This window comes from Sciurus carolinensis, chromosome 16 (assembly GCF_902686445.1).
Source record: "Sciurus carolinensis chromosome 16, mSciCar1.2, whole genome shotgun sequence".
Taxonomy (NCBI): Eukaryota; Metazoa; Chordata; class Mammalia; order Rodentia; family Sciuridae; genus Sciurus; species Sciurus carolinensis.
Window position 1 is genome coordinate 18,683,516 of NC_062228.1, and position 24,986 is coordinate 18,708,501.

At 51.4% G+C, this 24,986-nt stretch overlaps 1 protein-coding gene across 1 annotated transcript in view; it reads right to left on the reverse strand.

Annotated features, from left to right (window-relative positions):
* The window catches only part of Bean1 (brain expressed associated with NEDD4 1), a 47,764-nt gene extending 25,691 nt beyond the window's left edge, over window positions 1-22,073 (reverse strand). The window contains exons 1-3 of the mRNA XM_047529023.1: window positions 22,019-22,073; window positions 21,296-21,705; window positions 11,852-11,957 (exon numbers count right to left, since the gene is read on the reverse strand). Coding sequence (XP_047384979.1) covers window positions 11,852-11,957; window positions 21,296-21,705; window positions 22,019-22,073 — 571 coding nt within the window. The remainder of the gene's footprint in view (window positions 1-11,851; window positions 11,958-21,295; window positions 21,706-22,018) is intronic.
* Between the last annotated feature and the right edge of the window lie 2,913 nt (window positions 22,074-24,986).

A 24,986-nucleotide genomic window follows, 5' to 3' on the forward strand; every position in this document is an offset into this window, starting at 1 on the left:
TCAAACAGTATTAGCAGAGCGTAACTGGGTCTGCGATGATACGGGAAGACCAGTTTGAAACCTAGGCCTTATGTTCAGTGAGAGGACCTAAAGCAGCTTTTCTTCAAATAAGTAAAATTATTAAAAAAAAAAGGTCCCTCGGGATTCCTCTTCGGTGTGGAATATGCAGATGTCAGCAGCAGCTCCCAGGAAAACGTGCGCTATTTACCCAGACTGTCTTTGGTGACGGCTCACGTGATCAGTGCCTTTGGCACCTCTGATCACTTGAGTATGTTCCATCCTGCAAAGATCTTTGCAGTTCAAGTATATAGCCCTTGGTTACAGAATGAAACTTAAACACAGACCTTCATTCAGTTCTTATGACATTTTGCCCTCTGGACTACATCAGAGGCCATTGAGGCCAAGGTCATGAGGGAAGATGCTCAGTGCACCTTGTTCTCCTGCATGTTCCATTCGCTTGCCATTCCCTGGTTCTCTGTGTGTGTGTGTGTATGAGTGTGTGTGTGTGTGTGTAATGTGGATTGAACTCAGGGCTGCTTAACCAACGGGTCACATCGCCAGCCTTTTTATTTTTTATTTTGAGACAGAGTCTTACTAAGTTACTTAGGGCCCTTACTAAGTTGCTGAGGCTAGCTTCGAACCTCCTGCCTTAGCCTCCCGAGTCACTGGGATTACAGGTGTGTGCCACCGCACCTGGCAGCATTCCCTGGTTCTTAGAATAAGGTAACTGTGTAGAGCTGGGCCTTCTCCCCCTCCTCCTCCCACCCCTCTCCTCCTTTATTTTTATTTATTTATTTTTTTGGTTGTGCTGGTAATCGAACCTGCAGCCTCCTGCATGCTAGGCAAATGCTCTATCATTGAGCTGCATTCCTAGCTCTGGGCCTTCCATTCTTGTGTCCTGAAAAATAAACCCCACAGCAGGAGAAACATTGGAAGTGCTGAGACTGAGCAAAATCTGATACTGACATGATAAACATTTGTTAACCCAGACACTGAATTTCAGCCTAATCCAGGGTTTTTACTTAATGCTCAGTGTAATTTATATTTTGAAAGAACTTAAAGAACATGCCACAGGTTTCTAATACACAAATTTGGCTATAAATTGCATAGTGTCTGGGTATTTGATAGTCATGTTGTTTTAGATAATTGAATTTTACACTTGGTAGACAAGCTGGTGCGTTAGTACCGCGGGTGTAATTGATCATCCCATTCCCTCGCAAGAATAATATGGGAGCAATGCCACAATGCCACTATTCTCACTGTGCAGAGTGTTGGGGACATCCTGTGTATGTATGTGACCCAAGTATTATTAAGTCCTGAAACTATTCAGATTGCTGTTGATATTTTCAAGTATTGGAGCTAACTTTTTATCTTTAAGAAAAATGTGAGTTTTTTTTTAAAGATTCAATTATTTCATGAGTGATCTTTTAATTTAAAAAAATTTTTTTAGTTGTAAGATGGACACAATATCATTATTTTATTTATTTATATGGTGCTGAGGATCAAACCCAGTGCCCCATGCATGCAAGGCAAGCGCTCCACCACTGAGCTACAACCCCGGCCCAATCCTTTAAATTTTATTTGAAATAAACCCTGAAGTTTCAGGAACAATATACAAAAACTCTTTAATAAGGCTGTTGTCCGACTCCACATGTGCCCAATGTAGCTTCCATTTTGTAAAATTTTATTCTCTGAATTACAGCAATAAGATCCTCTGCTCCTACAAGGTATGAGAGGGTATTCCATAATACCATGCTCTGTATAATTTTATTTTCTATAAATATTGAAGTTATACATAAGTATACTTATACCAAAATCAATAAATACTTATATATGAAAAATTAAGAATGTCCATTAATCCAAAGATACCATGATGAGAATCAAAAGGCAATCCACAGAGAGGGAGAAGATTTTTCACAATAACATATCCAACAGAGGATTCATAATGATAATATATAAAGAGTCCCTAGAAATCAATAACAAAAGGCTCATTAGAAAAATGGGCTAAATATTTGAGCAATTTCTTAACAAAAGAGATGCCCAAGGTGCTATATTAAGTATCAAAGTTCAAATTAAAACCACGTGTGCTAGCTTGACTCCCTACTAGAATGATTATAATGAAACAAATATACCAAAAACAAAAACAAAAACCAAACTCAGATAATACCAAGTGTTAGGTTATAGAGTAATTAGAACTTTCATACATTGCTAGTGAGAAGGTGAACTGGTATAGCCATTTTGGAACCCTGTTGAGCTCTATCAAAGCCAAACATATCTATACTCTCTAATCCAAAAATCTCACTCCCTCACTTAATGCATTTTCCAACAGAAAGACATCCGCGTGTTTACTATGTGCTAGAATTGTGCTTTCTAATATGATACCAGTGAGCCACACATAGCTACTTAAATTCAAATTAATTTAATTCAATCAAAAATTAACTTCTTCAGTTGTACTAGCCGGATTTCAAGTGCTCAATAGCTACATGTGGCTAGAGGCTATTATACTGGACAATGAAGATATAGAACATTTTCATTATCACAGAAAGTTCTATGGGACAGTGCTGTACTAGATTGTTCACAGCACTATTATTCATTCATTGCCCCAAACTAAAGACTACTCAGAGGCCCATTAAAGTAGAATGGATGAGCTAATTGGACTACATTCCCATGAAGGAACACTCTATAGTGGCAAGAATCCATGGTCTGTAATCACACCCAACAACATGGGTGAAGTTTACAACCTACAGTTGCGAAAAAGAACTCAGACACAAAAGAGAACATTCATGATTTCATATAAAGTTAAAAAAATAGGCAAATTAATTTATGATGATGGAAATCAAGATAACAGTTGCCCTTGGCATGGGTAGTGGCTGGGAAAGTCCCTGGGGAGTTCTGGGGTGCAGGGAACAATGCATTTCTTGATGCGAGTGTGTTCACTGTGTGAGAATTTATCCTGCCGCAAACTGATGATTTGTACCTGTGTGTGTGTGTGTTATAGTTAGTGGTGTGCTGGCAAAGCAGCTTTCAAAGAAGGGGAGAGAGAAGGAATGAAGGAAGGAAGGAAGCGGGGAGGAAAGAGGAAGGAAGAAAAAAGTAGGCAGGAAGGAAGGGTCCCTGATTTGTGCTATTTGCCAATTTCCATGGTGTAAATATCCCCACCTCAGGAGGAGTCAAGCTACCGATCATTTAACCACTGACTCATGAAATCCTACACATGTTAACAGCTGGCTTTGTGAGTTGGTATTTTGACTTAAAACAAACAGAATCTCCCTAGAGAAGGAATCCCTCAGTTTTCCCTCCAGTCATTGGGAGACGGACTAGGGGCGCTGCAGCTGGAGGAAGTGGGCTGTTCTGACTGTCCTGGGCCTCACAGGGGAAGCTGCGGGGAGGGGGGACGGTCATGACAACCTTTGCTTTCCTGAAAAATTAGTTTTGGAAATTAGCTGTTGCTGAAGTTCAGACCCCTCTCTGGAGCAGGTAGAATGTGCTCATCTGAATTCCCCCTGCACGTGCTCATGACGGGTACTGGACAAGGCTGGCACCTGGTCAGCCTCTGAGGACAGCTTGTTGGTTGAAGGCAGGCCAGCACGCCAAGCTGGGGCTGGCTGGGAAGGGAGATAGAAGTGTTCTCCACTTGGAGCATCTTGGGAAGACCCTGTGGGGATCTCTGAATGTAATTCTGTAGCTCGCAGGGTGGGATTGAGACACCAGAGGAGAAAGGTCACAGTCAACACTTACTGAGTTCACCAAATTTTCAGAGCACATTGGAAACAGGATCTAATTATCCCATTTTACAGAAGAAAAGTAGAGGTTGCTGTAATGGTTGCTGGAGGTAGGCCTTTGAGTCCCTGCAGTTGTCACTGCATTAGGGTGCATCCACTCCCACGCTGGTTCTTAGCCCTATTCCGGCGGGGAGACAAGTTCTATCCAGGGGTCTTAAGGTCTGAGCAGAGGAAAGCTGGAGAATTTGTCTCCCTAGCAAGAACTCGGCTGCAGAGGGAGGTGCCTCCAGACATGGGGGAGAGTGGGTTCAGGTGGACACAGGGAATAGCCCCAAGAAGCTTTTGATTTGGGGCTTCCCAGGGGACTTACTGTTTCAAATGCAAAGATGAGCAGACAGAGAGAAGCCCGGGAGGCAGCGATGCGCTAGACTCCTGAGGTCCAGCATGGGTGTGCCCAGGGCCTGTACCAGCACTCCTGCTCCCGGATCCTGTCTCCTCCTGGCAGTGGGTCCCTGGGCATGTGACTTCTCTCTCCTGGTCTCCCCCTCTTGTCTCTGAGGCATGCTGGCCGCACACTTCTGTGGTGACATCAGAGTACAACCAGCCTCCCCAACCACCAGGGCATGGTGCCAGGTGTAGGCAGAGCTGAGGAACGCCGGGGTAGCTAATCCAGGGGCACCCTGGGCAAAGGAACAGCCGTGTCCTTACTCATTCCTGTTTGGAGAAAGAGACCCTGAAGTACACAGGGCACCTGGCTTCAAGATACCACGGATGACAACTCTGGGGACCACTGGCTTTCCTTGGCAAGATTTCTAGATGTGGAAATCATCATGCCCCCCACAACCCCAGGCCCTCTTCAGCCTTATTCCCACACTTGCTCCTGGGCGACCTCATTGAGCCTCACAGTAGGGGGAAGCGTCCAGGTACTGACAACCCCCAATTGACATCTCCAGCTCCAGGCTTGTCCTTGAACTCTAGGCTCCTGTGTCTGATTGTCTGCCTGCCTCTCCACCCCGATGTCCACAAAGCATCTTAGAGCTAGTGTGTCAAAGTCTTCCATCCCGCTCAGTCCCCCACCACACCTGCCCAGAATCTTTCCTTGCTCAGCAAATAGAAGCTCATTCCTTCCATGTGCTCAGGTCCCCAAACGCTGCCATTGTGGACTCCTCTCCTTCTTGGAATCCACTCCAGATCCAATGAATTTGAAAAGCCAAACAGTTTCAGCTTCAGCTGTCCCCACCTGACGCCTCCGTCATCAGTGCCCTGGCCCCAGGCACCATCATCACCAGCTAGGTGACTTCTAGCTTCCTAACTGGCCCCCTCCGTCTTCCCCTTGGTTCCCCTACAGCCTCTTCCGCCACAAGCACAGTGAGAGACCCTTCTCATCTCTAAACCTGCCAGAGATTACCCAGAAGCAAAAGCTGAACCCTACCATGGCTTCCAAGGCCCTCTGTCATCCGAGCCTTGTTGGTCTCTGGAACTTTCCCTCTTCTCCTCTTCAGGTGCCTGGCTTCCTCTTTCCCTCCAGTCGCTTCTCCAGTGTCACCTTCTTAGGACCCATGCCCCTTCCTGTCACTGCTCATTGCTTTGTTTCACATCTCTGTTCACCTTTGACACACACATACTCATTTGTGTGTCTCTAACTCGGCTCCCTGAGTGCCAGGATGCTCTCTGCTCAAGGCTGTAACTCCAGCACCTAGAAAGCTACCAGCCCAAGACAAATACTCAAAAAAATATTTTGACTGATGAATAAATGGTGGAAGGAGCCTGATACCAGCGATGACCATCCGCTATTTATGACAGTAGACATGATGAAGCTGCACTGTAGATAACCAGGTGGAGACCCTGGTTCAGGCCAGGTGGTCACCATGTGCCTTTCCCTGGGGGCTGCAATGCTCCCACGGTGCCATGCATTGGGCCCACAGTATCTGAGCCCCCATGTCCTGCTGTAAAGCAATGTCTACAGTAAACCTCAAAAAATCAGGCTACCCCAGGTTCACATCTGGGGAAACCAAGTTCAGGGAAGTCAGGCCGAGTGTAAAGACGGACGGGATTCGCACTCAAGTCTGTGTGCTCCAGAGCCCTGCTGTCACACTCCGCCAGGCTCTTTGTGAAAAAGCACAGATTATCAGCGTCCTCAGGCCCACATTCCAGACAGAACCACAGATGACCGCACCTCCACAGGTGGTCAGCTTGCCTTCCACTTTCCTTGTTCTCCTCCACTCCAATCTCCCCCTGCCCTGTGACCAGGGCAGGGACTGCGAAGGGATCTGCCTGCAGGCACAAGGTCTCCTGCCACAGGCTGCCCCACCTGCCTCCTCCAAGTCCCTCTACAAGCCACGGAGACCTATGTGCGCTGACCTGCAGGTATGACTCACTTTTGTCCTGGAAGGAGGAGCCCAGTGGCCTAAGACTCACAGGAAAGGGAAGGACTGGCCTGAGGGCAGTCTAAACCCAGAGAACAAAGGAAGCTCTGACCGAGAGTTCAGGAAGCCCTTCCTTAGGAAATGGTGGACAGAGGGGAAAGGGTTGCTTCCAGGGGACAGTAAAATGCAAGAACCTTGCCAGCTGGGAGCAGCCTGCTAGAGCTGGAAGCTACCACAGTGTTACTACTTTATTAGGCACTGGGCTGAGGTGGAAAGCCTCCTGCCAGAAACTCTAATGTGACAAGATTGTGCAATTAACACTAAGTCCCATCAGATGTTGGGCACATGTTACAACCAGATTTTGTGCTGGACCAGAGACCACTGAGGAGGGAGCTTCTGCTGCAGGGCATGCAGGTGGAGATGCAGACTGGACTCCACCCTTTTGTGGTTCAGCTAAATTCAAGCCCTAGACAGACTAGCTCAGGGCCCTGCTGCTTACTAGCTGTGTCACCTAGTCTAATTTCTTTGTCTCCCTGAGTCTCAGTTTCCTCATGCAAGGAATGGGCATGCTGACCCCTCACTTGCATAGCTTCTTCAAGGAAGCAAGGAGGTTCCACCAAGTACAGATCACAAGACCTGTAAGTCCTTCACCTGCAATAGCTCTCAGCAACCCCCAGAGGTAGGTACTCTTATCAACTCCCATTTTACAGATGAAAAAATAGAGGTTCATGGACAAATAACTAGCCAAATTCACTCCTCTATCCTTTTGCCTACTCCAAAGTCAGACCTCGACAAAGGATGGACAAGGGTTTCATTACACAGGCTGATGATCTTTGGATAGTCCCTGCATGGGTGTAGAGAGAATCTGAAGTTGCTTCCAGGCTCAGTAGGAAAGAATGCTGCAATTGATTAGTGATGTCTGCTCTGGGCACAAAAGTGGGAAATTTTGGAGTTCTATCATTTTTCCTCCTGGCCCTCAAGTTCTTCCTTCTATTGATAGCTGAGTCTCTCTAGAGGTAACCTTTACCATGAGCACAGCAGAAAACAGTAGCATCTGGTCTGCTATAGTTTGGATCCTGAATGTCCCAAAGGCCCTCGTATTGAAGGTTTGGTCTCCAGGCCAGGGCACTATTGGGAGGTGGTGGAACCTTTAAGAGGTTGAGCCTAGTGGGAGGAAGTTAGGTCACTGAGAATGTGCCCTTGAAAAGGATACTGAGATCCCAGCTGCTTCCTCTATCACTTCCTGGACAGGCCGCCCTTGCCACGATTCTCTGCCATGATGTTCTGCCTCACCATAGGCCCAAAGCAATGGGGTCAAGCAACTGTGAACTGAAACCTCTGAAATCATGAATCAAAATAAACCTTTCCTCCTTGTAAGTTGATTACCTTGGGTATGTTGTCACAGTGACAGAAAGCTGACTAACATGTGGTCCAAGCCCCAAATTCATCCCCAGAGACCCCACTCCTCTCTATTTCCCCCTCTCAGTCATTAAGGACTTACATAATCCTAAGGCATATAGAGAGAAGTTGGCCAATAGGACAAGACTTTCAAGTTTCTTGAGCACCTTTTCAGAGCCTGACACAAAGTCTGGACTCTCCCGACATGCCAAATGTGAGCATCAAACCACGTGGGTGGTATTACTGTATCCATTCTCTAGATCAGCAAATTTGAGGTTTCTAGAAGTGAAATAGATTGCTCCAGATCTCACAGTGGGTAAGGAGGGTAAGGATTAGTGCCAGGCTGTGCCGGATCCCAAGAATTTTTCACTCCATTAACAATGACTGAGGGAGACCCAAGGCACCCAGGGGCCTGGCCAGGCAATTCCTGCCAGCCTGTGAGAAGCCACCATGAGCTCCGCAGAGTCAAGCCTGCTTGACTTCTCCACAGGTCATGGAACACCACCTTTCCCTTCTTCATTTTGCTTTGCTCCAGGCTGAGTCTCCCCTGGAAACCCAAAGCTCCTCCCCCAGATCTGTCCCTGGAGACCAGCAGGAGGCATGCTGTCCCCACTTCATGGGGAGTCCCACAGAGCTGCCATCTGCAGGGTGATGAAGAGGTTGTGAAGCATCTGTTCTTGGAGCCTAGGTCCCCGTGGGTCCTGGGCTGCCCTGCCCTGTGGGGCCAGATGGAGAAGGTGCCTCCACCTCCTGCTTTCCTGAGGAGACAGGCTGATGCTTCCCTGAACTCAGGGCTCGAGGCAGGTCTCTGAAGGTTGGAAAGTGGCTCAAGAAGCTGGAACTTGCAGGCAGGGGACCTGACTGCCCTCTCACAGTCACCTGGCCAAAAAGCCTGGGGGCTTCCCGGGCCAGGGCTCCCCTGCCTCCCCCTTTCTTGTTCTGCATTCTCCCTCTGCCTCAGTCTTCTCATCTGCCCAGTGCGGGGACAAGGTGGGCTGTCGGAGGTGTCTCCCAAGGGGCAGAGGGGAACTGAAATGCCTGGGGGTGAGATGGAGGTGGGGCTGGTGGGTGCAGGGCCCAGCCTGGCTGGCCTACTGCCTGCCCAACTCCCAGGCCAATGGGTTAATCCCACTTCCCCTGCGTCTGCAGGGATTGGCAGATCCGTGCCCTTAGGTGGGATGGCACTGCTCACTCTACCACCCTCCCCCGTGCACCTGGCAGACATGACCCCATTCAGTCTCTCCAGACCTCGTGAGCTCTGCCTCCTTGGGGGGAAATTTTGGACTTATTTTTTCTTCTGGGGACTTGTCTGGTTGCTCTTCTAAACTGGCAGGGGTTAAGAGTGGAGAAACCAAACAGGAACAAGCCAGCTCCTCCCTAAGTTTTCCAGTTTCTATGGGCTTCAGTAGCTTCCCACCACCTGGCAAGATCATTTAGTGAGCCAGGAAAGTGATGGCAGTTCTCTGTTTTAAATGCACAGGGCAGCTCTGGACCTGGAAAGCAGGTGTTAAAAAGGAGGAATGTGTGGCCCTGTCATGGTCCCTCCTGGGACCTCTGGGTTTCTTCCTGAGAATTTCTGAGCCTGGTATTTTCAGGGGTGGGGGCATGTGCTCCCGTGTCCCTTCTAGAACCTATGCGAAGGCCTTCTTCATCTCCACTCAGTCCCTTGTTCAGCTGTTCGATGGACATTTGCCGAGTACCCGCTACCTGTCGGGTACTGAGCACAGTACTAGGGTTAAGCTGGGGAACACAGCAGGCATGATCCCTGCTTTCTGGATGCTTCTCTTCTACTGGCAACACAGACAGGTGAGCAAGCATACAGGTTGGATAATAAATGAGAATTTCTAGATGGATCTGAAGAGGGGGCCAAGATAGGGATGAAGTCAGATAATGATCGGTGGACCCCATGTGAAACTGGAGGGTCCCCTTGAGGAGCTGACCCTGGTGGGTATATGCGCAAGAGGGGGACTGAGGGTCACCTAGATTTCTGGCCTTAAGGGCCTGGGTGGGTGGTGGTGCCCAAATCCAAAGAGCAAAAAGCCGGCTTTGAGGGGAAGACAAAGGATTCCATCTGGGACAGGTTAGATCTGAGGAGGCAGTGGGGTTGCTCAGGGGACACAGGCAAGAGAAGGCAGAGGAAGGAAAGGGAAGCCCAGGAGACACCGGGGTGCGCAGGGCCTGGAAAGTGACAGTGACTTCAGCTGGAGGCAGAGCGAGGTCCTAGAGAACAGAGAGCAGGTCCGGGGCTGGGCTGGAGCCCTGGGCCAGCACCCTGGGCCCTGCAGGAAGATCCCCTCCTCCACTGCCAAAGAGACCATGGTGGGGGCCAGAGGGACGAACAGCTGGAAGAAACCAGAAGGCTCCAAGTCAGGGAACCCAAAGAAGAAATCACAGGAAAGCTGAAGCAGCAACAGGGTCAGGTGCAACCGAGACCAGGAACTACGGAATGGACTTGGCAAAGCAGAAGTTGATGGGGGATGGCCCTGGGTGTAGACTCCAGAAGGAAGCAGATTGGGAGTGCTGAAAGGATAGGGGGAGGCTTCTTAGCTGAGTTAGGAGAAAGGGGAAGGAGCAGGATGGGACATTGTGAGGTGAGGCGGCTCCTGGAAGCCAGAGGGTTTGGGGGAGCTCTTCGTCTCAGCGATGAGGACTGTGCAGCCCAAATAGCCTGGGGGTAGATTCAAGATCTACAGCTCCTCAGCTGCACCAACTCGTCCAGGTGTTTGGTTAAACATTTATTCATTCAACACACATATATTGAGTGCCTACTGCATGCCAGGCCCTTAGGCCTGCCAGAGTTGAGGGCTGGGAGACAGGGGATTCAGAGATGTGCAGGTACTGCTTCTGAATGGCCCAGAATATTGGTCCTCAGCAGGTAGATGGGCAGAGCTGTTCTGCACTGATGGCCCCTATTAGCACAGATGACCAGGCTCCCGAGGGCCTGGGATCAAGCCCTCCACGCTTGGCGTCCCTCAGCCTTCTCTATGCCCAGCTGCTCTGGCCTCACCAGCAGGGAGGGGCAAGAACATCGCAGCCCACTGCAGGGCAGGTGTCTCTGGTCTCTGAGATGCCACTGAACAGCAGCTTTGTCACCTTGGGACTTGGGCTTTCATTTCCTGATTGTGCCACAGCAGTAGTGATAACAATAACAACGGGTTGAGCATGTACTAACCCCCAGAAATAATCTCAGCAGCTCTTAACCCGTACCCCCCTTGAGCACCCACAGTAGCCAGCAGCCAGCGGCACATACTCTTTGGACAATAAACACCCCAGCTGGTTTATTACTCCTGCAGATGAGGGTCCCACTGAGATTGGATCTGCCAGTCTCCCCTGTCTCCTGGAGCAGCAGACTCTGTGATTTAACAAATGGACTTAGACTTTCTGGAAGAGATGCCACCACCCAATGACTCACGACATGTAACAAGTGTAAGAAATCTAGACAGAATTAGGTGAGGGGCGAGGTGTCAACCAGATGCCTAGGACCAGGAGTGGGTACGTGACAGCTGGGGCTGGGGTGGGGTTCCCCGATCTCACCCAGACTCACAGTCCTGGCTTATCAAGGAGAAGAGCTGGGCCCTATGAATGTCCCCCCAAATCAGGAGGGGCACAGAGGAGATAACAGGAGAAGCAGATGGCGCCATGGAGGTGCAGGGGTGGCGCCAGTCTTTAAAGCGGAGCTGACGGGGACCGGGGCAGAGCTGTGCTGCGTCTGGGATCCCAGGATTCACTTGGCTGAGTGTCACCTGGACTCTGAGCACCAGGGAGCCATGAGAAGACGCCGAGGGGCAAACGCATCTGCTGGATTCAGTATCGAGAGGCCTCCTGTGGGGTCCCGGGATGGGGTTCCTCAGGACGGTCAGCCTCGGGGCGTGTGTCCTGTGGAGCCCCAATCCCGGGAAACAGTCCTGGCAGCACTGCAGTTTGGGAAGTGCGCAGACTGTTTCCCACGGGAGCTCAGAACATGTGGAAGGCTCTGAAAAAGCCTGCATCAACAGGCGCGCTTAGCATGTCTCCAGCAGCGCTTCCCACACGTGTTTGGGGTTTGTGTGTGTGTGTGTGTGTGTGTGTGTGTGTGTGTGTGTGTGTGCGCGCGCGCGTGCCTGTGTAATCCCATTAATAGGACTCCAATCCACATTTTGGGAAGGGCTGACCCAGGAGAATGGGCCAAAGTAGAATTTTCAGTTTTGAAGGAGGAAGTCAGGGGTCTCCGTTCCTCTTCCCCCACCCATCTGCCACATTAGCCCCTGGTCAGACCCCTGCAGTTCTTTGGCCAAATGTCCTAGGGCCAGTCTCTGTGACCCCCAACTCCAAGCTCTGCCCTCTCTGGGCCCCGAGGGGCGGGAGGATGCTGGGGAGGAGACTTACAGGGGCAGGGGCGTTTGAAGGACATGTAATCCTTGGAGCAGAACAGCGGAGCCAGCCTGACCACGGCACGGCTCTGACTTCTGGCAGGGAAGGCCCCTCCACTCACCTGCGGAGACACAAACAGGCAGGTGATGGGGCGCCCACACTGCACACGCCACCCCTGCAGACGGGCGCTCAGGTGCTGTCTGGGACCCCTGAGCTACAGGGGGTGTGGTGGGCAAGTGGGTGCTGGGGTCCAGTGGTGGAGAGGGGATATTTCTCTTGGACGGGCCCTGGAGTGGGAAATGCTGTGGGGCTCCTGTCTCATGGACGAGGGGGATCCCACTGGACATTGCCGGTGGGTCATGGCAGCACAAGTTGAAGTGGAAGAATCTACAAACACCAGCCCCGTGCCCTCAGTGGGAAAGAAGACCTGAAGAGGGTGAGGGGCTACTGCAAGGTCTCACAGCTGGTTTTGGAAAGGTGGTTTCTGATAACCAGCTCAAATCACATTATTATTATTGCCCTCGTAACTTTAAGGATCCTCTTTTCTTCCTCCTTTTATAAATAAGAAAGTTGAGGCTCAGAGAAGCCATATAGCTTGCCCAAGATCACGCAGCCTCCCACTACATGCCAAGACTAGAGTCTAGGTCTCTTTGACTCCAAAGCCCAGAGTCAGTCAGCAAAGTCCTTTAGAAGGCACCTAATATATTAAACTACTGATTCAGAAAGAAAGGCCTCTGGAAGGTAGAGGCCTCTTCCCTCCTGTTCCCCCGCCCCGATGTAAACTCAGTTTGATGTCTAGATGTCTAGGACAACCAGGTAGCGCCATGTCACTTGAACACTTATTTACAACGGAGGAAACATTTTCCAGAAGTAACCCATCTTCCCAATGCTGCTGAAGTCCTCAACCGGTTCAGTCTCTCCTGGTAGGTGCCCAAAGGACACACACCTACGGGAACAGGAGGGAGACAGGCTTTCCTCATTTTCTGGGACTTACTTTAGCTTGGCTTGCAGAAACCAAACTGCATCTTTGGGGAATTTGCTCAGAAGTTAGATCCACCTCAGCCACTTCCTGGCAGTGTGACTTTGGGTAAAACGTTTCACCTCTCTGAGCCTCACATCCTCATAGGTAAAGCAGGAACAGTGCTGGTGACTTGCTTCTGGGGGTCTGTGTGGAAAGCCCTGGTCTGATGTTCTTTCTTTCCTTGGAGGGGTTGGGGGTGGGGAGACAGATGACCTGGGACCCCACACTCCAGGTGGCTCCTTGCAGCCTCTTCTGACTCTGCTCCAGCTCCCTAGTGTGAACCGTGGGCTGGCCTGACACCCGCCCTCCGTCTCCATAGAAACCCAGGGGTTCCTGACCTGGGGAAGGGAGGGTAGGAGGTGATCTCCCCAGGCTGCTAGGGATGACTGTTTGGGGAACTGTGATCTCACACCAGAAGGTTCAAGAAGAATCTTGGGGCCTGCAAGCCTCACTTCCTAAAATACATGCAGACTCTTGTGCCTGTATTCACAATTGTGGGTGTGTCCTTGTGCACTGTGGCTGCATGTGCATGTACACACGTGTGTGTTTAGGGAGGGGGACCTAAGTGGGCTGACAGTTCATCTCCCCGGCTGCTTCCAGAGAGATCTCTCTTAAAGGCAAAGTGGATCATGTCACTCCCTTGCTGAAAATTCCTCCATGATTCGCCAGTGCCTGCGGGAAGATTTATCACAACCTCCACAGCGCTGGGTGCTCCCGACCTCTCCAGTGAACAGGTATAAGATAGGTGCTTAAGAAATGCAGGCTGAATGTCCCTCCTCTAGAGCTGCCCATGGGGGCCCCCTGCTATGGAGGGACATCCTCTCCTAAAGGGGTTGAGATCAGACTTCTGCTTCTCCCAGAGAATCCCCCTTTCTTTTCCCTGTGCCCTGTGACTCAGATGAAGGCCCAGACTTCTTGGGGGGATGGGAAGGTGTAAGCAAGGGCAGGACTCTCGCTTACATATAATTTTCTATGGTCAGTTTGGGTGTTTGGAGGACAATATCCACACCTTAAGTGGCTCACAAGACTGGCAAGAGGTCAGCTGGTTTGGCCACTGTTCAAGTTCACATCCCCATATGTGGAGGCTTTCTGGGCAGGTGGGCCTTCAAGTGTGGCTCACATGAATCAAACACACATGCCAGGTAATGTCATCAATGTCATTGCAACAGACCCTTTGGGGTGGGGAATATCATTTCCACTTTAGAGATGAAACAACTGAGGCTCAGGGTGGTAACCGCACAGGGTCACAGTAAAGAGATGGAGGAAGAGCTAAGTGTGGAGAGACTCTGTCACCCTCAGGGCCACTTACTTAATGCCAGGGACCCCCCACAGAGACCTGTTGCCCCTGGTGCTCTGGCTGGCCTGCTTCCTGGACTCAATGGGCATCTCATATTCCCAGGCTCTTCCTTCTCCAGGCATGCCGATCCTTCCCCTCTGCCTGGCAAACTCCTACACAGCTGTCAACACCCAGATCAAGGGCTCTCTCTTGCCTGCCGGAGACATAACTGTCACACTGGTTATACTTCTGCAGCACCCGGACATCTTTGTAAGCCGATTGAGTCCTAAAGCATTCTAAACAAGCAGCCCCTCAGGGACACGGAGGGTCAGGGTCGCCTCTGCAGACTAGCTTAGGGCTGGGCATTGAGGGAGCTTTCAAAAGCACTTGGAAATGCTGGAACAAGCCAACCCTGACCTGATGCGAAGGCACGATTGTGTGTTGGGCCTGCCTTCCTATGATGCTCAGTGGCCGAGGAGGATGCCCTTGTAAAGAGCTGAGATTCTCTCCAGATACCTTGTCACCCCTGGTGACAGCAATGCCCACCACAGCCAGGGCTACCGTTCCCTGGATCATCATGAGGCACAATCCCTCTGATTGCGGTTTCCCGGCACCTACCTGGCTCGCATCCCCTGAACTGTTCACCAGGTTCCTGTAAAGGGGCCCGTGGAACCCTGGGGAACAGCGGGGTTTGTGGATCCTACAGCAGAGGCTGGACTTTCAACCCCACTTCCCCCTCCCCCGTCCTCCACTTGAGGATTTCAGCATGACCCAAAAGAACAGCCATTTCCTGGTGGCCTCAGACCCTCTGCTCAGGTGGAGCTTAGCTGGAGTCCTCCAGACAAAGGGGCAGGATGTGGAGTGTCCTCGTGAGCAAGTGCCCACCCTGGACTCCTGTGCGTGATCAGAGCTGTCATGAGGTCACACTGATGAGCAGAGTGGACACGTCTGGCTCAGATGGGCTGAGTGAAGTCTGCTGGCATGCGCAGGAGTGGGGTCCACCTCAGCTGCCGGGGCAGAGCGTGGGCCCCACGCGAGGTCACTGCCCCCCTGTCTGCCTCTCTGTGAGCGCAGGATCAGGCTTGTTCCTGCCGGTGACTCATCTCAGACTGGATTGTCTGGCTGGGAACACGAGGGTGGGCGGGAGGCACTCCAGGCTTTGAAGTGGCTGAATGGTGTGTGGCAAGTCCCCGTCATCTGCGCTCTCCTTCACGTCCCCACTCCTGGAATACTTCTACTCTGGGCCCTCTGGGGACACCTGGGCTTGGGCAGAGGAACTTGTGGTTAAGGGAAGAACCCTGGGTCTGGAGAGGGCCCGGGAGCTGCCAGTCTCATGCCAGGGGCAATGGGCGGATGGGGAAGGGCTGTGGGAGTGGCTGGCCCCGGGAACAAGGCCCTGTGATGTCCCCGTGTGCACGGCATCTGCTGGCTGCTGTCGGCTCACCAGATCCTCGAAAGAAATCCCCGTTTTACAGAGGACAACACTGAGATGCAGAAGAATAAAGGGCCCCGTGGGGTGGTGAGCTGTCACCCCACAGGGCTCCTGGGGGACTGAAGACAGGAAAGACCCCTGTGCCCTGGGGGGGCTGCACCCGGTATGGGTAGCAGGAGGCAGGGAAGCCTGGCAGGTGGGGCAGAGGGATGGGATGACAGGAGGCGGAGGGCTGAGGTCCCTGGGACCAGGTTTTGGGTGCTGGGGACAGAGTGGTGGTCCCGGTCCTTACAGAGTTTTCCTGCTACAAGTGGAGACACCATGGCAGTGGTGAAGCTTGTTAGATGGCGGCAGGGGAAGGAAGTGTAGGTGGGAAATGCACTTAGATGTAGGGGCTGAGGAAGGCCTTGGTGGGAGGGCGACAGGTCAGCAGAGACTAGAGGAAGCCAGCCAGCCAGCCAGCGGGGATACCTGGGGGGAGAGATTCCAGGTGGAGGGAGCAGGAAGTGCAAAGGCCCTGTGCAGGAGAGTGCTGGGTGGGCCTGAGGGACCCATGGATTCCAGGGAGAGGGGGAGGGGGAGGGCATTCTGTGACTGGTGGATGGTGGAGATGGAAGAGATGGAGATTGCAGGTCTAGATGGCCCACAAAACACTGCATCCCTGGCACCTAGCACTGTGCCTGGCACACAGGGAGTGCTTGGTAACTATTTGCTGAGTGAATGAATGATGTCATCTGACTAGAGTTCCACGGGCCTGTGGGAGGGCATGTGATTACCCAGGGCCAGAAGGACATCAGAAATTCCAGGGTCTCTGATCAGACACACTAATTTTGAAAGAACTGCATCCACTGCACCCAGGCAGGGGCTAGCTCCTGGGGCTGCCGGCCGGGTCCCCAAGCAGTGGGATCCTTTCTCCTGTCATAGGAAGCGCTTTATATTCTTTCCTAATATTAGAAGAACATTCCCTGGAAAGTGTGGACAAATCATGCAATGCTTGTTCTATGACTGAAAGCAGGAATGAGTGAATTCAGGAGCAGGGTACAAAAAGAGGGGGGGAAGAGCAGCCCAGAGGTGGGCAGGAGGCACTGAGGTTTGTCAGTGGGTAACTTGGTCCTGATGTTAGAGAAGCGATCCAGGTGTGGGAGATCTTCGGCAACAAGGAGGCCTTCCATTTTCATGCACCATCTGGCCACAACTGTTTCCCACTGGATTGGTAAAGATGTGCCTGGAGGTTACTGGGTCTCCATGTTGCTTTCATTTAGCTGGAGTAGCCCTCTGTAGGATCAACTGCCACCCAATTTCCTACCATCTCTGTGGCCCAAACAGAAGGCTTGATTTCCTATATATACCATAAACCTGCCCAACTGCAAGTTAGAAATAGGTCCTGACATAAGGGTTTAGAGAAACCTAACTCAGGGCTCATAAACACTCAGAGACACACATAAAAGTTTATAGCACTGAAATAAGAGAGGGATCCTCAATGTGGCCCACCAATGAGAGAGGGCAGACTGAGCAAATGATGGTACCCACTTATAATGGAATATTATATAGCCATGAAATCATGTTTTTCAAGATTTTTAATAACATAAAGACTTTTGGTATAATTCTAAAAGGAAAAAAAATCCCAGGATATTTAAAAAAACAGGTTATAGAACTGTGCATACAGCATGATCCTTATTTTGTGAAAGAAAAATCCCTAGAGAATATATTCATACATAGCAAAAGATTAGAAAGGAAATAGAATATAATATTCACAGTCACTGTGCTTTCTGGGCAGTGGTGAGATTAAGGAGCATTTTATGTTCTTTATATTTTTATGATAGTCCCAATTTCTATAGTGAACATGAATTCCTTTTATAGCCTAAAGGATCATTAAAATGAAGATTTGGGATAAAAACTTTTGTGCTAATGGAGTAAAGGTAATCAAGTGATCAAGTCATTAAGTGATTCAGACAGTGATAGTTACTCATTGAAAAATGTAAAGCTAATTTAATTACCTTGGAACTTATTCGTTACTGAAGAGGTTTTTAAAGTTAACTTGACTTCAAATTTACTGATAAGCACTTTTGTTAAAATATTAGAAAAATAATCTGCATCATTTTAAAATTTCATTAAATTACCCCCAGTGCTTGAACAAGTCATATTTGCCAAAGGTTGGAGAGAACAGTTTCTTCCACAAACTGTAAATGTTTTGTTTTCAATCAATCTATGCACTTGGCAAAAATAATAACAATAACAGACGTTATGTTTATAAGACACTTTATAATTTTGCAAAGCACAATGCTAACTACCATCCTAGGCTCTGGGGACATCATAATGAATGAGATGATCAGAGGTCCCTGCCCTTGCAGAGCTCACGGTGATATTGGCAAAAGAAGACAATAAATAAATGAATAAGATATATACATATTAGGGAAGTTGAGTGCTATGGAGAAAAATGGAGAGAAGGGGGTAGGCAAGGATCAGAGATTTTTCTTTAAATCAATTTGATCAAATCAGTTTGATTATTGTTTGAATACAAAAAAATAATGGTGTCTCTAAAAATTCTATAGTCCATGGACAATGAATATTTTCTTTTTCAGTTCTCAGATATAAAACCACTAAAGATCTCCACCGAGGAATCATCTCCGTGACTAACGACATGTCCTCTACTTTACAAGTACTACTTTTCAATTTTAAGGACTTGTATGAAATTATGATGAGTCACAGTGAAGTGTGAGTATTCTGTACCTAGCTAAAGCTAGGTGGCCCTGAACCTTTCCAAGCCTCAGGGTTCTCATTGACAGAAGGGAACAACAGGATCCCGGGATTCCTGCGGACTCCCTTCCCTACCCGCCCTGCCTCAAAGAACTGTTGTCAGAATTCAAAGAGTAAATGTTTACATTTAGGAAACAGTGTGTGCGATGCGTTTTCACAATGGAGACAGGGCAGGGCCACTGGCAGAGGGCCACTGGACATTCCTAATGCTTCCAACGCATTAATTCTTCAGTCCTCACAGTTATCCTGGGAGGTGTGGAAGTCAGTCTCGATTTCAAGATGGCACCGAGGCTCTGAAAAGTTAAGTCACTACCCAGAATCACATGCTGTTACCCAGACAGTCCAGTTCCAAACAGCTGGGCTCTGGCCCACACCTCTACCTTGCCATCACCTGCAGAGGGGGTCCGGAAGCCCTCCTGGTCTCAGTTTCTCCTTTAGGAGGCTGAGCAGATTTTTGCTTCCTGCCCCTCACCCTGTGCTCTAGGCAATTCCAGGGCAAGAGCTTCAGGTAATGGTCCTCCCAGGGTGTCCAGTGGACTCTTTCCAGAGACAATCACACCCCATCCCTATCAGCTGTGTTCCAAATACCGTGTGCACCAGTAGACACGAACCTAATTAGCTTCTGATTAACTCCTTTGGGAAGATGAGTGAGGATTATGGAAGATGCAGAGATGTGACACCCTAATGGGGAAGGGGGTGGGCCACAGAGGAAGAACAGGAGTGGGGCAGTCTGGGCAATAGGAGTCCTGGGGAGGCAGCCCACTCAGCTGGCCTCACCAGGTCCCTTCCTGGTGGCATGTGAGCATGTTTCCTAACCTGAAATCACTCACCCCGGTTCTGGGCAGCTGCATAGGTGGCCAGGGACCAACATGAGTGTCCATAAACTGAACCTCTATTTTCTTTACATCAATGCCTATACAATGATGACCTATACCATCTGTGTCACCCCAAGGACCCCAGCTTTGGGGTCAGGGGTACCACTTGCAAGATTGGGGCAGATTCCTTCCTGGGGACCATCCCACTCTGAATACTAACCTATTCAGTCCCTGGGTCCATTTCTTTCCTAAGGGTCATCATTTCTGGGAGTCTCATGAGCTAGTCAACTGGAGGTGCACATCACAGTCAGAAAAGAGTCAAGGCCAGCACCCCTCAACCCTCCTGGAAGTCTCCCTGACCTGATGAATCCTCTCCCTGTTACTTCCTGCTGCTGTCTGAATCATTATCAGTGCCAGATGCAAAAGCTACCTGACAGCCAGACCGCTCACCCAGGGAAAGCAATCTTCCCTGTGCCCCTAATCCCGGAGTGGGGGGAGGTGTGTAAACTCCCTTATACAGAATGTGAGAAATATGTGGGGTCTCTCTGAATGGAAGCAGACATCAGCCTAGGACAAGGAGGGAAAAGTACCTCTTAGAGTCAGATGAGCCTTTTCCAACCTGGAGATGGGATGGTGGGAAGGAAGGGGAGACCTGGGTTGGGCAGAGAGCACCAAGGGAGTGCCTAAGAAAGTGTGGGCCTAAGGAGAAAGTTTTGCTTTGCAATAAGATGCCAATAAACCTCAGGGGATTCAAAAGCAGGGAGGGGGGCTAAAGCCCCATCACTTCAGGGCAATTCACTTTGCCTCAGCATCTACTGGTGCTGGACACCTCATAGAATGACACCTGTAGTCAAATGCAGTTGGGTACTAGCTGTGTGCCAGGGACACCAGGAAAATCATCTTATTGAATCCTCCCAATTCACCTTTCCCAAATTTCAGGTGGGGAAACTGAGGCTCAGAGAGGTTAAGTGTCTTACCTAAGGTCATACAGCTAGCAAGTCACCTAGACCTCCTTCTGGTTCCAAAGCCCTTAAACATCCTGCTCATAATAGAATCCCGCCTACTTTTCAGAGGAGGAAATTGAGGCACAGGGTGGTGAATTCACTGGTTCCAGGCGGGATGTTTGAAGAGAGAGTGCAGAGGAGCATCCTCTTGGCAGGTGCCCCGGGACTATGTGGATCAAGACGAAGACTGCTATCCACGTCAAGCCCTTGGAGCCCCTGCTTCTCGCACCTGTAACTTGTGCCCTCCTCTTCCCATCCTGGACCTGGCCACCCACGTTGCCATCTTAGAGGACCAGGAGGTCAGCCCTGGATCCTCACTGCCCAGTCAGCTCCCTGACCACAGAACACCAAGGAGAGAAAGGAAGGGCCACGCGAGACTCGGCTGGGGGTGGGGTGGGCACTATCCGATTTAGGAAGGCCACTGGAGAGAGGTGGCTGTGCAGCTCAGCACTGCGCAGCCAGCGGATCCGCCTCCTGGGTCTCAGACTGGGGTCCCTCTTGCGGCGCACAGTAAATTCTGCCCCCGAAGGGGAGAAGGTGCGCTGGAGGAAGCTCCCTCTTCCACCATCTGTGCTAAGATAGACCGGAGCACCAGGCACCAAAGCAGGGGCATGGCCCGGGTGACCCGCCCGTCGAGGGTCAAACTTCCCGGCTCATGGGAGTGGGAGGAGGGTTCAAGCTCAAACTCCGCGAAACCCTACTTCCTTTCCTACTCTCGCCAAGAGTGTGCCCTAGTTTTCTCTTCTTAGGTGGTTTGCTCAGGGATCCCCCAAACCGAGGACATGGGGTCGGGGAGACCGCCTTGGGAAGCCCCCACCGGGTAGATGCTCGTCCGGGACTCGAGTCAGGCAGGGAGACCTCCCCTTCCCCGCCGCCCGGAAGCGTGCTCAGGGGCAGCCTCCGCGCCAGTCCGGTCGGCCTGTCCGGGGGCGCGGAAGCCGGGGCGGGGGTCCGCAGGAGTCCCGGGATCCCACTCCGTTCCGAGCGCGCTGCGGTTCCGCTCCGGACCGCGCATCCGCCCGCCTGGCGAGCAGAGGCTCCGCGCGGTGCGCCCCCGGGTGTGTGCGTTCGCCGGTGCCGCGGCGGAGCGCGGGGGACGCGGGCCGGGACCCCTCCCCGCCTCCCAGCGCCGCCCCCGGCCCCACGCCCCTTACTCGGCTTGGCTGCCGCGCTGCGCTCCGTGCGCCGCAGTGCCGGCTCCAGCTTCGGCTCCAGCTCGGGTTCCCGCTCTGGCTCCGGCTCCCTCTCCGGCTCCCACTCGGCTGCCGCGGCGCTTGGGCTCCAGCTCCGGCTCCGGCTCCGGCTCGGGCGTCGCGGGGGGCGCGCCGCTCCTCCTCGGCCTGCTCCGTGCGCAGGGGCGGGGCGGGCCAGGCGACGCGGGGTCGGGCCGAGCGGAGCTGACCCGCCGCCCGCGATCCTGGCCCAGGAGGCGGCGGCGGCTGCCCAGGACCCGCTCCGGCCCTGCCCTGCCGCAGCCCCACCCGGCCGCCCGTCGTCCCCGCGCCGCCGCCCACGCCACCGTCACCCGCTCGAGTCTCCCTCGGCGGCGGCGCGGCTCGCGGGCCTCAGCACCGCTGCGCCGCGGTCCGGGTCATTCCTGAGATGGGGGACGCGGGGGAGGGGGGAGGGCCGAGCCGCGCCCCTCTGCGCACAGCCAGCCCGACACCCACACAGCGGCAGGCGGGGCAGGGCGGCGGGGAGGCCGGGAGATGCAGGGAGGCCGGCGCGCCAGCCAGACGTGAGAAAGGGACAACAGACATAGAGACGAGAACAGAGGACAGATATACAGACACGTGCAGGAAAGGGTGGACCAGCCATACTCCAGTGAAGAACACAGCCAGATACAGGCTGGGCACTTGGCAGGGAAACCCAGTTACCGGCAAAGAGCAAAGGGCAGAATCGAGGGGTGAGGGGGTGGGAGGGACACAGCATGGCCGGTCCATTGGGAGGGGCTCTGGGAGGGAATCCTGTTCCCAGATGCTGGCAGGGGAGTTCTGGGATGCCAGGGCGTCACCTAGGCCATGCCGAAGCCTCCACTCAAAGTGAGGAGCGGGCCTGTTTCCTTCGTGGCCCACCCACTTTATGCCCTCTGCCCTGGAAGGTCAACCCTGGAAGTTCAGCCCTGGCAGATGCAACCCTGTCCCCACAGCCTCCAGCAACTGCTCTGCCGGTGCCCTACTTTGGGGCCTTAGACAAATCCCAGCCCATCCCCCAGGCCTCCTTTTCTTCCTTATCCCCATTTATTGCACCCTTGCTATGTTGGGGTGCTTTTTAGTTACTGATGGAATTCTTTTAAATCTCTACTTGCCTCGGAGCCCCGGAAGGGCAGCATCTGGTTGGGGCTGCAGGGGTCTGAATAGAGTGGACTCTCCTAAATTTGATGAATGAATTGATGAAACACATTGTTGCCAGCCCCGACCTACCCCCCCACCCCAATTTATTGATAACAGATCTGGAGCTTAAAGAGGCCAGGGGATTGGAAGCCAGGTTTGTTTCAAAACCCAAAGGCCTGCCACTGCTGGAAGTTGGTTCTCTAAAACATGACAAAGAGCTGAGCATGTTGATGCTAAACCCTGGGGAAGCAGAGGAGCCCTGGGGATGCTGTGGAAGGGAAGTGAGCCAACCAGAGGCTCTGCAGGGAGGCTGGGGGCAGAGCAGGCTTCCAGGAGAAACAAACCTCATTCCACCCCAGCTCTGCCAGTGCCATGCTTGGGCTTCCCAGGGGAGGCAGGAGCCACTGGTTTGTCTGGGGCCTCACTGGTGAAGACCTTCTGGGCCTGCTTTGGCAAGCTCTTCTTTCTGGTCTATGCCTCCAGCGCTGCTACCCTCACCCTACCCAGGACCCAGACTGGCATGTCCCAGCTAATCTGGGGCTGCCATGGGGGCATCTCCAGGTGTAGGTGATGGGACCAGAATGAAAGGAAAGTTCTCTGAGAGTCTGGAGAAAAGGGACCTGGAGAGGCTTTTTGTCCAATCTTTGCATTTATTTTGTATATTTACAAATGAAAATCAGAGAAAAAAGAGCACCGGGCAGGGCCTCAGAGGCAGGATTAGAGACTGTAAGTCTCCCAGGCCAAAGCTCTGCTTGCTATACAAAGATGACCTTGATCTCCCTGAGTAGACCCTAGCTGATCGTCACAGGATGGATATTCTGGTTGTTCCTTTGGATGTGCGTGTGTGTGCGTGCGTATGTGTGTGTGTGTGTGTGTGTGTGTGTGTGTGTGTTTTGTAGTGGGGTGGTATGGGGTGGTTCACTTAGAGTGAGACGTTAGGGAAGACATCAGCCTTAAAGAGTTCATTCTCCTTCGCTGGTAACTTATGTTTCTCTGATCTGCCAAGGCTAGCCCGTTCCTCAGACCTAGAAATGTTTTCCCTGGGTCTAACCTTAGAAGTTGGATTATGGCTGTTTGCCTGCCTAGATCTCTCTCTCTCTCTCTCCTTTCTGTCATCTATCCATCCATCTATCCACAAATATTTATTAGTCTAGGCCACTTGGAAAACTCCAAAGGAGAAAGAAGAAAATAGATCCCAGCTACTGTTGAGTTTCTCCCTCCCTCCCTCCCTCCTTCCCCCTCCCTCTCTCTCTCTCTCTTTCTTTCTATACAACTCTACAAGTATCCTTAAATGGAGTGCCTTGCTAACCATGACATTTCCTCTCTTCTCTGTGTTACACTTTGGATGGCTATCTAGCATTGTATCAGACGGCTGTAATATATTTTATTTAACCAGTCCCCTATTGCTGAGCATCTATTTTGTTTCCATTTCCCACACTTCTAGACACACTGCAGTAGACATCCTCATGGGTAAGTTTGTGCACGTCCCTGATTATACTTTTTGTCAATGGTTATGTCCATATAGGCTTGAGGCGTTCTTCTGTATGGTTTTGGATTTGAAGGAAGGGCATCTTCAGGGCATCAGAGAAGTTCAGCGATTTCTAGTGTCTTCTTTTTTTTTTTTTTGCGGTACTGGGGATCGAACTCAGGGCCTTGTGCTTGTGAGGCAAGCACTCTACCAGCTGAGCTATCTCCCCAGCCCTAGTGTCTTCTTGATTAAGGTCAAGCAGGAAGGCTAGAGGGGAGAACCTTTGGAAAATCATGTCAGTGCTGTGGCTTGTATGTGTACCCCAAAGTTCTTGTGTTGGAAACTTAATTCCAAATGAAATAATGTTGAAAGGTAAGACCTTTAAGAGGAGAGTAACTCAGGAGGGCTCTACCCTCAGAGATGCCTCAGTGCCATTATCAAGGGAGTGGTTGTTGCCAGAGTGGGTTCCTCGTAAAAGGACGAGTTCAGTCCTCTTATCTCTCTCTCTCACCCATGGGTGTCTTCTACCTTTTATGATGTACCAGGAAGGCCCTCACTAGGTCCTTGATCTTGAACTTCCCAGCCTCCAAAACTGTAAGCCACATTTTTGTTTATTATACGTCACAAAATGTGTTGCATTCTGTTATAGTAGCATAAAATAAACTGAGAAGTGACATCTCAGGACTTTGAGATGTCCTGATGGCCCCAAGTGCTGGGCTGTGGGGATTTGCCCTAGAGTCTGCTTCATCTTATCCCAGTTGCTCACAGGGAATCTGGAAGAATGTCCTTTCTGTTTGTAAATAAAGGTGGGGTCCATGATGTCATTCATCCCAAATAGAATCCACGGGGTGGAGTTGCCAAGGGGCCTCCTGGGCCTGTCAGCTGACCTGCCGCCATCCTTCCTTCCTTCAGACATCTTTGTTTCTCCACCCTTGTCCCGGTGATGGCCAATGCATCAGTATTTTTGTTGGGGGTGGGGATTGTTTGACACTAAGGGTGGGCGAGGGGAAGGAGGAAGGACTTCAGGATGGCCTGGTCTCTGGG